This window comes from Felis catus, chromosome A1 (genome assembly GCF_018350175.1).
Source record: "Felis catus isolate Fca126 chromosome A1, F.catus_Fca126_mat1.0, whole genome shotgun sequence".
NCBI lineage: Eukaryota > Metazoa > Chordata > Mammalia > Carnivora > Felidae > Felis > Felis catus.
This window is the reverse complement of record NC_058368.1, coordinates 123,985,343-124,000,449: the sequence shown is the minus strand read 5'-3', so window position 1 is coordinate 124,000,449 and position 15,107 is coordinate 123,985,343. Positions and strand designations below refer to the sequence as shown.

Genomic DNA, 15,107 nt, shown 5'->3' with positions numbered 1-15,107 from the left:
CACAGCATCAGAAACAGGCTCCAGGCTCTGAGCCATCAGCCCAGAGCCCAACGCGGGGCTCGAACTCACAGACCACGAGATCGTGACCTGGCTGAAGTCGGACGCTTAACCGACTGCGCCACCCAGGTGCCCCGAGGTGTCCCTATTTTAAATGAATCTTTAGGGTAAAGGTACCTCCAAGGATAGGGAGAAACAAGTATAAGAACTTATAAAGATATAATATGCTTCAACTTTTTATAAAAAATTCATAAGTTATAATACTAAGGTAAAACCATAAATATACTACTGATGAAAATACAGCTTTCTATTAGTTGTTATTTCATGAATGACTTTTCCTGACTTTTAATGAGGAAATTCAACTGTGATTTTCTGTATATTGAAACCTCACCCTGTATAGAGCCAGCTACTTAAACTTATGCCCCTGTATGAAGGTTACATGCTACTGAACATGTTATATTCTTGTCCGATTTTTTAATTATTTATTACTTATTTATTCTGTTAACATTTAAACTTCTCAATCTTTCCACTTTTAAAATTCAAATTAGGAAGGAACTAGGCAATAAAGAAATAAAAGCTGTGACTACCACTCCCCTTATCACCTCTCCACTCTTCCAGCGTCTTTACTCATATTATCTTTGAACTTTATCTCCTACCACATAACACTGAGCTCTCAACATTTTAATTCACACCAAATAATGTCCCATGTTCCACACTGTGAACTTCTAATACTTTGTACCTTCCTGTATACTTCAGCAAGGCATTCCCTGCTTTCTTATTTTCCTACCAAAATTCTTCAGCATGGCATTCCCTGTTTTCCTATTTTTTCCTATCAAAATTCCTTTCACACTTCAAAACCCCAGTTCAAAGGCAACCTCATCTGAAGAAGTCTTCTTTCAGACCTCCCGTCATCATCAATCCTTTCTCCACATTCCCACAGCACACTACCACTTTATTTCTTTCCATGTGTTTCTCTATCACTACATTAATCTTTCTGAGGGCAGAGGTGCTAAGGCAAGAAGCATGGTTATTTAGAACAAAACACTAGAACAAAAGACATCTGAAACAACATAAACTGCCACTTCACACTATCACTAGAAAAATTAAAGTGTTATCTTATGGTCTTCATAAATTGTGTCTTACCTATCTGTGTAATATCTTAATACAACTAAGTTAAAGGACCTGCAAAACTGCGTAAGAGCAATCATCCATATTTTCATCAGATTCTAAAGATGTGTGTGATTCAAGAAGTTAAAGCTATTTATGTTATACTTTATAGAACATAAAAAGGGGATCAATTAAGAGACAATTTCAAAAACAAATTACTAGCTATGCAAGTTCTGAGAAAAAAATATCACAGAGGTTGAAACTAAAATAACGGGTTAACAATAACGAAAAGGAGTTATATTAATGGGTCTATGAATTCCCAAGATTGTATGTGGTACAATGGTAACTTTTTTAAGTATTAACATTCAACCAAGAGTTTGGGTAAGTTTGTTTTTCAACCTAACCCATATGAAATTAACAACGTGTAGTATAAACTGTCTAAGTGGTGTTTTTCTCATTTAAAAAGCTTTTATTCAGAGATACAAGCTTCCAGTTATGGAATGAGTAAGTCACACAGATGAAAAGTACAGCATAGGGAATATAATCAATGGTACTGTTAATAGTGTTGTAAGTGTGAGCATAGCACAACCCACACAGGTGATGAATTACTTCATTGTACACCTGAAACTAATTCAATATTTTAGGTCAACTATACTTCAATTAAAAAAAAAGAGAAAAAAAGTACATTCAATTAATGTAAAACTTTAAGAAGATATATAAGTATACTTTCTGAACTTGAAAATTTAAAAATAGTTAATTCAAAACATTTCTGGCTTTGGTAAAAATAAAGTATTTAAACTTTTAAAAAGATTTTTTTCAATAATATTTTGAAATCTACATCAAAAAGTGTCACCTCATCTATTCTAAAATGGGATTTAAAAACATCTACTCAAAAATAAAGTTTTAAAATAAATCCAATATTAAATATTTCTCTAAGTGTAATATTAAGATATTATCTCTAATGTTAGTAATAACTAACAAAACCCACACCTGAACCTCTTGGCAAGATTACATGATTTTTATTCATCAATGCTTCTTACTATGAAGGTTTTAAAAACAGAATGTATGTGCATATTTAAGGAATAAATTGGGGGACCTAGGTGGCTCAGTTGGTTAAGCATCCAACTCTTGATTCTGGCTTGCGTGATAATCTCACAGTTCATGGGTTTGAGCCCCATACTGGGTTCTGTGCTCATGGCTCCAAGCCTGCTTGGGGTTCTCTCTCCCTCCTCTCTCTCTCTGCCCCTACCCTACTCATGCTCTCTCTCAAAATAAATAAACTTAAAATTTTTTTAAATAATTATTTCCAAATTATATCAAAATATAGATCCACATGTTAACTATGTTAACTGAATCCAAACAAGAAATTAAGTTTTCCAAATATCAAATGAAATGCCACACCTTTAGTTTCCAATGAATAAAAATCCTTAGAAGTAAGATTTTTCAACATCTAATGAATTCAAGATTAAATGTTTTGTGTATTTAAAACTACCAATTAGCCCTTATTTATGGCATCTTGTAAAAGAAATAAATGGTCATAAAGATATTTAAATAAATTGGAGGTTCTCATATTTTATCACACTATACTAAAACATAAAGCAGAATACTTTCAGCATTTTAATAACAATTTTAAAAATGGGCCATAGTAAGGTGTTCTGCTGTGTCATTATCAGATCACACGGTTGATCTAAAAATAACAATGAAAAGTTTCAACACTGGGAAAATAACCTCTTAATATTAATGACCTAAGAGAAATGCTTCTGTGCTTTCTTGAGAAATTTAAAAAAAAACAGGTTCTTCTCACCCTCATCTGTGAAGTTTTTACCAACATTCCTCCCATGCCAATTGTTGGAAATCAATAATCAAACACATTAAGTAGCAGCTCTGTAAAGCAACTATCTTTAATCAATCTAACCAATCTATTTTTATCAATTGAACTATCTCCTACTATCCCAGAAAAGGAAAAAAAAGCAAAAAGAACACTCATAGTTGAAAAAATGATAAACTCATTACCTCAAAGTCTACTCTGCAGAGAGTTATAACAGATTTAGCTTTGCACTCAACAGCCATAATAGCCTCTATTCATTCTACAGTTGAGAAGTTTTAATGAAAGACAAAGATACTTACCTCTGTTTCCCAAACTCCTCCCAGAAGCAAATCCACTTCTCATGAAATGATCTCTTCCAGAAGGTCCATCATCCATTTCTAAAGCAATTAACATTTTGAAGCAAATCCAAATTAGCATCTGGTGGTACACAAATTTTAAGCCATTCCAATGTACCACCCACAGGACAAAGGAGAATTATATAAATCAATAAGAAAAACAAACAGCCTAGTAGTCTATCTAAGGGAGTTTTCCAAAAGAAAAATAAATGGTAACTAAAGCTTACTCAACTAAACAGAATGGAAATCAAAGGAAGGAAATAGCTTTTTTCAACCACATGACTGACTGGAAAACAGTTTTAAGTTTGCTAATAACAAAACCAGTCAAAGACATAGGGGAACAAGAACAAATCGTATACTATAGTGAAGCTATAAATCAATCTTAATCCTAATTTTAAAAGAGTATACTTTTTGAAAGTATATTAACTTCTCCTCTGGATAAACAAATCAAACTGTCATACAGAAATTGAATCAATACTTAAATCTCTACATCATGCCTAAACAGTTTTACAGGTGAGCTCTATCAAATCTCAAAGAACAAATTATTTCAATTTTCTACAACCATCCCCAGAAATAGAGGAATTATTCCCCAACCCATTCTACCAAGTGAACATAATTTTGACATGACAAGGAAAACTCTCACAAGTAGATGCAATATCTCCAAAACAATTATTAGCAAAACAACCCCAAAGGAAACTGAACAGACAAAACATTATGACCAACTTGGGTTTTTCCCCATATGCAAGGGCATTTTAACATCACAATGTCTTCAAAAGGTAATTAACAACATCAACATATTAAAAAGAAAAAACTACCTCCATAGGTCTATGATATAACTCAACACAATTTATGACTTAAAAAAATATACTTAGCAATTTAAGGGATGTTCATGGCAGCTTTGTTCGTACCAGCAAAAAGGAAACAACTCATATATGCATCAGTAAGAGAATAAAAATATGTGGCACAGTCACACAAGAGTATTACATATGTAAATATGTTCCATAATTTATTATAGAGAATTATATATATTGTATATGTGTAGTGTATTCATGTAAGAGTATGATTATAAATGGACCAAAACAACTGTCAACATGGATAAAACTTAAAAAGAAAACTGAGTGAAAAATTCAAATTGCAGAAAAAGACTATATATAGTAAGTTACCATTTTTGTAAAACTCAAGAAGCAATCTTAAATATAGTGTACAATGTACATATGTAATAAGTTTCTTTAAAAACAAAAAAAAACAGGTGCCTGGTGGTTCCATCAGTTGAAGGTCTGACCCTTGCTTTCGGCTCAGGTCATGATCCCAGGATGGTGGGATTGAGCCCCATGTGGGGTTCCATGCTGAACGTGGAGCCTGCTGGAGATTCTTTCTCTCTCTACCACTGTCCCTCTCCCCCACTCATACTCTCTTCATGTTTAATTTTTCTTTAGTAATTTTAGGGATTACTGCTCTCACTTTCACAAATTTAACTAAGTGCCATCACTGAATTTTATCCAGTTCAATCCCCAACAAAATACATAGGAAGAAAAACATCAGTACAGAAATCTGTAATATAAATAAATGATGAAGCATAGCTATTTTTCTATAGTGCTCTGAACCCTATCAAAACAAATCAAAAGAAATAAAAATAAACTCCATTTAAAATGAAATCAGATTAATGAAAGCAATTCCCACCCAGTGACCAAAGAATATATCTCATATATAGTCACATTTGGACCAGATCCAGGAAGGAGGAGCAAATTATGAACTTAAAAAAACAACAACAGGGGCGCCTGGGTGGCGCAGTCGGTTAGGCGTCCGACTTCAGCCAGGTCACGATCTCGCGGTCAGTGAGTTCAAGCCCCGCGTCGGGCTCTGGGCTGATGGCTCGGAGCCTGGAGCCTGTTTCCGATTCTGTGTCTCCCTCTCTCTCTGCCCCTTGCCTGTTCATGCTCTGTCTCTCTCTGTCCCAAAAATAAATAAACGTTGAAAAAAAAATTTTTTTAAATAAAAAAATAATAAGTAAATAAATAAAACAACAACAACAACTCACATACTGAACCAAGCAAAAGTACCAACAACTATGGGACTTCAGTATGAGTTCTAGTCCTCTATGATCTTCCAACCTTCCTCTGAAATGATCTGCTTAACACAAGGTGAAAAGGTTAAGGGAAGATGAGAAAGACTTTGTGGCAAAGAGTTCTAAAACAACTTCTCATTTTTTAGGGCTACCAGCTGTCCTAACTTCTAATCCCCTTCATTATCCTAAGTAGCTCAAAGACTAAACATTTAAAAATCACCAATGTTGGAAGGAAAAAAAAAAAAAAAAGTGGTTAGAGTGGAAGAGAGCCAAAGCATAAGAGACTCTTAAAAACTGAGAACAAACTGAGGGTTGATGGGGGGTGGGAGGGCGGGAAGGGTGGGTGATGGGTATTGAGGAGGGCACCTTTTGGGATGAGCACTGGGTGTTGTATGGAAACCAATTTGACAATAAACTTCATATATTGAAAAATAAATAAATAAATCACCAATGTTGAGTCTTCCATCTAGAGATCACGCAATTATAAAGGTAATGTGCACTGGGGATCTTGTTAAAGTGTAGATTCTGATGCAGTACTTTTGGTTGGAGCATTAGATTCTGTATTTTAAGAAGTTTGCAGGTAACATCAATGCTACTAGTCTGGTAACCACATTCGGAGTAACAGATTTTTATATCCACCAAAAGACAAACCAGAAAATATTCACAGCAGAAATATTCAAAACAGGAAATACTGTAAACTACCCACATGCCCATTAATACAGTTTACAGCACAGTTACAAAGTAGAAAACATATATCCAAGAATAACTCACAACTACTTGTGATAACATGGAGAGAACCTTGAACACAAGAGAATATATAGTTCCATTGTAAATGATTCCAATTTACAGGAAAAACTGATCTGTGCTGCCAGAAATCACAGTAGCAGTTACTCCTGGTCAGAATGATGGTGCTTCGAAGGAAGACATAGAAGGATTTTAGAGCTCCACTAATGTTCTATTTTTTGATTTGGGTACTCAACACAGCAGTATGTTTAGTTTATTCAAAACCAGCAAGCTGTACATTTATGATGTGAATCTTACTTTAAAATAGTGAATGTGTGTACACTGTGCTTCAATAAAAAAAAAAATTCTTTTTAAAAAAAGAACTTGGTCTACATAGATCTGAAGACAAAGGCAACTAACCTTGTAATTAGCAGGTAATTTCCATGTTCCAGAGGTTATTTTTTTTTTTAAAGATGAAAAGCATAAAATCAAAATTAAATTAGGACATGAGAAAACTAGAGGCCAATCTTAATAAATTAATCTTAAAGTGCTAAATAAAAAAAATTAACATCTCGTTTCACTGAAAACTACAATAAAATAGCTATGCAGGGTTTATACTAGGAATACAAATTTTGTTCAAGTTTAAAGAACTCCATTTACAACACTACATTAAGAGATTTAAAGGAGACAACAGATACAAGTAATTTTTTTAAAAAAAGCATTTATTAACATTCAACTGCCTTTTCTAAACAAAACTAATATTTGACCAGAAGTGGAAAAAAACTTCCTTGGCATGATTTAAAAAACAACTAATGTAAAAAAAAAAATTTAAAAAACATTTAAAAAAAAAAAAGGGGCGCCTGGGTGGCGCAGTCGGTTAAGCGTCCGACTTCAACCAGGTCACGATCTCGCGGTCCTGGAGTTCGAGCCCCACGTCAGGCTCTGGGCTGATGGCTCAGAGCCTGGAGCCTGTTTCCGATTCTGTGTCTCCCTCTCTCTCTGCCCCTCCCCCGTTCATGCTCTGTCTCTCTCTGTCCCAAAAATAAATAAACGTTGAAAAAAAAAAAAAAAAAAAAAACAACTAATGTAAGCCTAAAGCAAACATCATACTTTAATTATAAAAATTTGGGAGCATTAACTGAAATTGAGAAAAGTCTAAATGATTATTATTTTTATTACTAGTTAGTGAATGATATGCTTTATTCATTACTTTAAGACAACAAAAGGACAAAATCTGTGTTAAGAGATGAAATCTGCATCACACATCACCAGGGAAAAGAGAGCATGTTTAACAGATGTTGCAGAGAAAACTTTATGCAGAAAAAAAATGGATCTCTATTTTACATCATATTCAAAATAAAGGATTCAACTGTACACTTAAAAATGGTTAAGCAGGTTAAGCTTCTTCAACTTCATAAAGACTATCTACAAAAAACCCAGAGGTAACATCACACTTAATACTGAGAATCTCAAAGCTTTTCCACGAAGATCATGTACAAGTCAAGGATGTGCCCTCTCATCACTCCATTTCAATATCATACTGGAAGTTCTAACTAATGTAATAAGACAAAAAAAGAAAATGAAAGGTATACATATTGGGAAAGAAGAAATAAAACTCTTTTTTCACAAATGACATTATCATTAATGTAGAAAATCTAAAATACAGACAAAAAATGCCAGGAACTAATATGCAATTATAGCAAAGGATAAGGATACCAGATTAATATACAAAACCAACTGCTTTACTATATAACAGTAATGAACAAGTTGAATTTGAAAATCAAACACATTACCATTTACATTAGCACTTAAAAAAAGTGAATAGGTATAAATCTAACAAAATATACAGATCTCTGTGAGGATAACTACAAAACCCTCATGAACAAAAACCAAAGAACCAAATAAATGGAAAGATATTTCACATTCATAGATACAAAAACTATTGTCAAGATGTCAGTTCTTCACAACTTGATCTATAGATTCAATGCCAACCCAATCAAAATCCCAGCAAGTTATTTTATGGATATTGGCAAACCAATTCTAAATTTTTATATGGAGATTTTACATTCTATACCTAGAATAGCCAACATAATATTGAAGAAGAACAAAGTTGGATGAATGACACTACCCAACTTCAATAGTATACTATATACTATATTATAAACCTATAGTGATCAAGACAGTGAGGTATTGGGGCGCGTGGGTGGCTCAGTTGGTTAAGGGTCCAACTTCAGCTCAGGTCATGATCTCACAGTTCATGGGTTCAAGCCCCATGTCAGGCTCTGAGCTGACAGCTTGGAGCCTGGAGCCTGCTTCAGATTCTGTGTCTCCCTCTCTCTGTGTGTCCCTCCCCTCCTTGTGCTCTTTCTCTCTTAAAAATAAGTAAATAAAATATTCAAAAAAAGATTTAAAAAAAAGTGTAGTATTGACAAAAGAATCAATCAATGGAACAGAACAGAGACCAAGAAACATCCACATAAATAGGGTCAAAAGGCAGTACAATGGAACAAAGACAGTCTTCAAAGAATGGTGCTAGAACTAAATACCCACAGGGAGGGAAAAAAAAAAGAACACAGATCCAACCTTACACCCTTCACAAAAATTAACTCAAAATGGATCACAGATCTAAATGTATGTGCAAAACTATACAACATCTGGAAGAAAACATAGAAGAAAACATAGATGACCTTGGGTATGGAGATGACTTATTAGACACAACACCAAATGTATGATCCATTAAAGAAATAAGTGATAAGCTGAACTTCACTGAAGTTAAAAACTTCTGCTCTGCAAAACGCAATGTCAAAAAAATGAGAAAACAAGCCACACACTGGGAGAAAATATCTAAGAACACATCTGATAAAGGACTGTTAGCCAAAACAAAGAACTCTTAAAATTCAACAAGAAAACAAATCCAATTAAAAAATGGGTCCAAGACCGTAACAGAGACCTCAACAAAAGAGATACACGGATGGCAAACAGGCATATGGAAAGATACTCCACATGATAGGACATCAGAGAAATGCAAATTAAAACATTAAGATACCACCATATACCTATATGGAGGGCCCAAATCCATTAACACTGAAAATATCAAATGCTAGCAAGGATATATAGCAACAGGAACTCATTTATTTGATGGGAAGGTAAAAGGGTATTGATATTTAGCAAGACAGTTTGGTAGTTTCTTACAAAACTAAACATACTCCTACCATATCATCTAGCAAGAGTGCTCTCTGGTATTTACCCAAAGGAGCTGAAAACTCATATCCACACAAAAACCTGCACATGGTTGTGTTTATAGCAGCTTTATAGCCAAAACTTGGAAGCAATCAATACATCCATCAGCAGGTGAATAAATTTAAAATTGTGCTACATCCAGACAACAGCATATTATTCATTGCTTTAAAAAAAAAAAAAACTGAGCTATCAAGCCATGAAAAGACATGGAGGAAGCTTAAATGCATATTACTAAGTGAAAGAACCCAATGTGAAAAGCCTACATACTGTATGATTCCAACTGTGTGACACCCTAGAAAAGGTAAAACTATGTAGACAGTAAAAACAGCATTGGTTGCTAGGGGATAGGGGAGGAAGAGAGATGAATAGGCAGCATACAGAGGATTTTTAGGGCACTGAAAATGCTCTTTTTGATACATGATGGATACATGTCATTATACATTCATCCAAACCCACAGAACATACAACACCAAGAGTGAGCTATAATGTGAACTATGGACTTTAGGTGATTATAAAGTGTCAGTGTAGGTTCAACTGTAATAAATGTACAAATATGGTTGGGAATGTTGATAATGGGGGAGGCTACACAGGTGTGGAATAGGTCACATTGGAAATATCTATGCCTTCCCCTCAATTTTGCTATGAACTAAAACCACTCTAAAAAATCTAGTCTTAAAAAATTTTTTTTAATTTAAAAATATCATGGTTAGGGGCGCATGGGTGGCTCAGTCGGTTGAGCGGCTGACTTCGGCTCAGGTCATGATCTCGCGGTCTGTGAGTTCGAGCCCCGCGTCGGGCTCTGGGCTGACAGCTCAGAGCCTGGAGCCTGTTTCAGATTCTGTGTCTCCCTCTCTCTGACCCTCCCCCATTCATGCTCTGTCTCTCTCCCTGTCTCAAAAGTAAATAAAAGTGAAAAAAAAATTTTTTTAAATAAATAAATAAAAATATCATGGTTAAAATGACAAATTTTACGTTGTATGTTTATTGTACCACAATTAAAAAAAAAAAAAACACTTCATTTTAACTGCTATAGACCCATGGTCTGGGTTGACCACAAAAGCCCAAATGCAAAGATCTTTTGTGAATCCTGTATTCACTCATACTGAATACACAATGTTCTGATTTGTCACTGAAATAGTTACCATGAATTTTTTTTCTAAAGGATAGAGTCAGATGATTAAAAGCTAAATGTAAAAAGTAAAAAACTCTAACAGTAACAGGTGGTTACTCCTAACGCTGAGGTGACAGAGTTTAATCAAAACTGCAAAAGCATATCAGAAAGTAAAAAAAATTAGTTCAATGACCTCACAACAAAATTTTTCAACAGTAAGACGCATCACGGACAAAGATGACAGATTACAGTATGGAAGGAAATATTGGCCATGTATAAATCAGAAGAGCACAAAATCTAAAATACAGGAGGAATGCCTGCCAATCAATAAGAGAAACAGAGCATGCATAAAAGAAAAATGGGCTAAAAACATGAAGAGGCAACTTACAGGAGAAACCTAAAATATTACCAAACATATGAAGAGATACTTCAGCTGTTAATCAGATAAATGTATTTAAAACAATGAGATTTTACTTTATACCCAATAGGCTGGCTAAATTTAGAAGACTGAATAGTATCAAATATCAATGGAGATATAAAAACCTTTATATCCAACTGATGGGAGTATACACTGACATAGTTATTCTAGAGAGCAATTATTAAGTATTCAGTCAAATTAAGTACACATACACCCATGACCCTCTAATTCCTCTCCTGTGTCCATTACCCAAAGACATTCTCACTCCAGTCTATGAAGGGATATGTACAGAAATGTTCACCTTTGTGGTAGTGGAGGGTGATAAGATGTATTCTCAGGGTCCATTATGGGAGTGGGGTTGGGGTGTAAATAAAACTTGAAGACAAAGGGTATTAAATACCTTGCAGTAGTTACAAACAATGAAATCAATGATCCATTACAAGTAAGTCTTAAGCATAGTGGTAGGGTGGGAAAGAATGAGATCTTTACCTCAATTACATTTTTCTAAGTTAAAAATACACGCATAGAAAAAACAGGCACACAAAACAGCATGTTTTAAAACACACATAAAGAAGAACAGTTCCTTTGGGGGAAAAGAGCACCTGATACTCCCTTACATAAATAGCTCATCTAGGACTAATTCAAATCATTCAAAAAAGGGTAATGAAAAAAATCAGCAAAGGCAACATAAGATCTGTGCCATACTGGGGTGCCTGGGTGGCTCAGTCAGTTAAGCGACAGACTTAACTGACTCAGGTCACGATCTCAGAGTTTGTGAGTTCGAGCCCCACATGAGGCTCTGTATTGACAGCTCAGTGCCTGGAGGCTGCTTCAGATTCTGTGTCTCTTCCTGTCTCTGCCCCATTGTGTCATACAATGAGATAAAGAGGAGGGAATGACAAAAGAGGAAAATTAAATAGGAAACAGAGTTTAAAAAACTTAAATCTTAGGGGCGCCTGGGTGGGTCAATTAAGTGTCTGATTCTTGGTTTCAGCTCAGGTCATGATCTCGTGGTTCATTAAGTTCAAGCCCCACATCAGACTCCATGCTGTCAGCAAGGAGCCTGCTTGGGATTCTCTCTCTCCCTCTCTCTCTCTCTCTGCCCCTCCACTGCTTGCCCTCTCAAAATAAATAAACTTAAAAAAATAATAATAATAAAAATAAATAAAAACATAAATCCTCTTGACAAACACTAGCTAATTCCTCTCTAGGGAAACTGCTCTCCCCAACAAAACAGCCTGGCCCTGGCCCCATTACTTGATAGAGGAGCCAAGCACTCAACATGCTGTGTCCATGCACATAAAGTTGATTTCCTACCAGCATTTTTAATGGTCCACTCAAATACAAAAAAAGCAGACAAGGACAACCCAAGACTTTGGGCAAGACTTTGGCCCAGCCGGCTCCAGTAAGAAAGGCTCCCCAGGCAGACACCTAGATTTGGTGCTCGGCACAGGTCGTCAGGCTCTGGCTTGGTGGCCAACATCCAGGATCTTCATGGGGCAGCATTCCTTTCCTTCATGGAAAGGAGTCTGGGGGTCACACTAAACTCCAAGTTTAAGTTCTGGACCCTGACATGAAGCAGTGATGCCACTTCTGGGGCTTGTCCATGGCTGTACTCCTGAACAAACTAAGCATGGACCAGGCCAACTCAAAAATGAACCCAGCCTGGGCCAGGGGCACCCAAGCGTGGCAGGGGCAGACAAGGGAAAGGAGAGAAATTGGTCTGCTGCCTGCGATGGGTCTTAGAGCTCAGCCAGTTTTACATCATAGTTACTGAATCCATAATAAGTGTTTTAAAAAAATTTAAGATTCTGAGTGGTTGAAATGATGTCTGGCAGCAGCTTAAATATAATTCAGCCTGCTAAGGTGTTACTGTTTGTGTTGAGTATAACAAGCAAGGAAGACAAGTTAGAAGGAATAGGATATGAAAACATAAGCAGAGTAAACATTATTTAATTATTTACTGTTCTGTTGTAATTGTGGTTTAGAGGGACTGGCCATTTATTTTTTTTAAATATGTTATAGACTTTCATATTGACCGTATTTCCTGATTACTTAACAAATTCATCAGAGTATTAATTTCAAAACAGCGTCAGAGCACTTGGGTGGCTCAGTCCATTAAGCATCTGACTTCAGCTCAGGTCATGGTCTCGCAATCCCTAAATTCAAGCCCTGTATCAGGCTCTTGTGCTGACAGCTTGGAGCCTGCTTTGGATTCGGTCTCTTTCTGTCTCTCTCTCTGCCCCTCCCCCCTCACACTCTGTCTCCGTCTCTCAAAAATAAACAAACATTGGGGCGCCTGGGTGGCGCAGTCGGTTAAGCGTTTGACTTCAGCCAGGTCACGATCTCGCGGTCCGTGAGTTCGAGCCCCGCGTCAGGCTCTGGGCTGATGGCTCGGAGCCTGGAGCCTGTTTCTGATTCTGTGTCTCCCTCTCTCTCTGCCCCTCCCCCGTTCATGCTCTGTCTCTCTCTGTCCCAAAAATAAATAAACGTTGGGAAAAAAAAATTTAAAAAAAAAAATAAAATAAAAAAAATAAACAAACATTAAAACAAAAACTTTCCAAACAGCATTAATAGTCTCAACCAAGAAAACATAATTACTAGAGTTAAATATTCAAAAGATATGTGACACCTTTATGGAAAAATTATAAATAAACAGGAGATAACCAGGCCCATATATGGAAAAACTAACTACAGTAAAGATACTTTTTTAAAAAGTTTAGACAGAGAATGAACTTGTGAGTGGGTGAGGGGCAGAGAGAGAAAGGGAAAAAGAGAATTCCAAACAAGCTCCCTGTTGTCAGAGCAGTGCCTGATGCCAGGCTCAATCTCATAAACTGTGAGAACATGACGTGACCCAAAACCAAGAGCCAGATGTTCAACTGACTGAGCTACCTATGTGCCCCAAAGACACTTTCCTTCCAAGTTAATACATAAATTTACTGCAGTTTTATCAAAATGGCAGTAAGATTTTTCTGAATGTAAATACAGATACTAGGGGCACCTGGGGGATCAGTCAGTTAAATGTCTGACTTTGGCTCAGTTCATGATCTCGCGGTTAGTGGGTTCAATCCCCTCATCGGGCTCTGGGCTGACAGCTCAGAGCCTGGAGCCTGCTTCAGATTCTGTGTCTCCCTCTCTCTCTCTGCCCCTCCCCGACTCGCACTCAGTTTCTCTCTCAAAAATGAATATTTTTTTTTTAATTTGTTAAATAATAATAAAAAAAAACTTTAAGGGGCACCTGGGTGTCTCTGTCGGTTAAGTGTCCCAACTTCGGCTCAGGTCATGATATCACAGTTTGTGAGTTTGAGCCCCACCTCAGCCTGTGACAGCTCAGAGCCTGGAGCCTACTTCAGATTCTGTGTCTCCATCTCTCTCTGCCCACATTGCACTGCCACCCCTGTTCACACTGTCTCTCTCTCTCTCCCTCTCTCAAATATAAATAAACATTAAAAAAAATTTTTTTAATTAATACAGATACTAAATTTTTATCTGGAAAAATAAGGTCAAGTATATGATTCTGAAAGAATAACAATGAAGAGGGAATCATCCTAGCAGATAATAAAACTTACAATAAGCCCATAGAATTAATAGAGCTCTATTTGTGCATGGATAGACATACAGAGCAGTGGAAACCAAAAGAGAACACAGATGCAGACTCTACTGGGTTGAACAGTGTCTGCCCAAAATCCATGTCCTTCCTAGAACTTCAGATTATGACCTGATTTAGAAGTAAGGTTGTTGCAGATATAACTGGTTGAGTTATCATACTGGAGTAGGGTGGGCTCTTAATCCAATATGACTGGTATCTTTATAAGAGTAGATGCAGAGACCCAGACACACAAAGGGAGAAAACCTTGTTACAGTGGAGGCAGAGTTTAGAATTAAAGAGCTTTCAGTCAAGAAATACCAGGGATCAACTGCCACCACCAAAAGCTAAGGGAAAGGCATGGAACAGATTCTCCGCTAGAGGCTTCAGAGACCGCATGGCTCTGCTAACACCTTGATTTCAGACTTGTAGCCACTAAAACTCTAAGAGAATCAATTTTTATTGTTTTAAACCACCCAGCTGTGGTGCTTTGTTACAGCAGCATTAGGAAACTAATACAGAAACCTTCAAAAGAAGTGTTGGGACAAATGACCTTTCTTTTTGGAAGCAAACATTAAGGTAGACCACCAATATACACCATTACGTTCCAGATAAATTTAAAATCTAAACAGAACAAGTAAAACTTAAGGATTTTGGAAGAAAATTTTGAATATCTTTGTAAACTAGATATAGA

The 15,107-nt window shown here is 36.3% G+C and overlaps 1 protein-coding gene across 14 annotated transcripts in view; it reads right to left on the bottom strand.

Moving 5' to 3' along the window:
- Positions 1-15,107, bottom strand: part of DDX4 (DEAD-box helicase 4) — a 101,180-nt gene that overhangs the window by 52,562 nt on the left and 33,511 nt on the right. For all 14 annotated transcript variants that reach the window (XM_045060742.1, XM_045060748.1, XM_045060743.1 and 11 more), the window contains one exon: positions 3,232-3,309. In XM_045060742.1, coding sequence (XP_044916677.1) covers positions 3,232-3,309 — 78 coding nt within the window. The remainder of the gene's footprint in view (positions 1-3,231; positions 3,310-15,107) is intronic.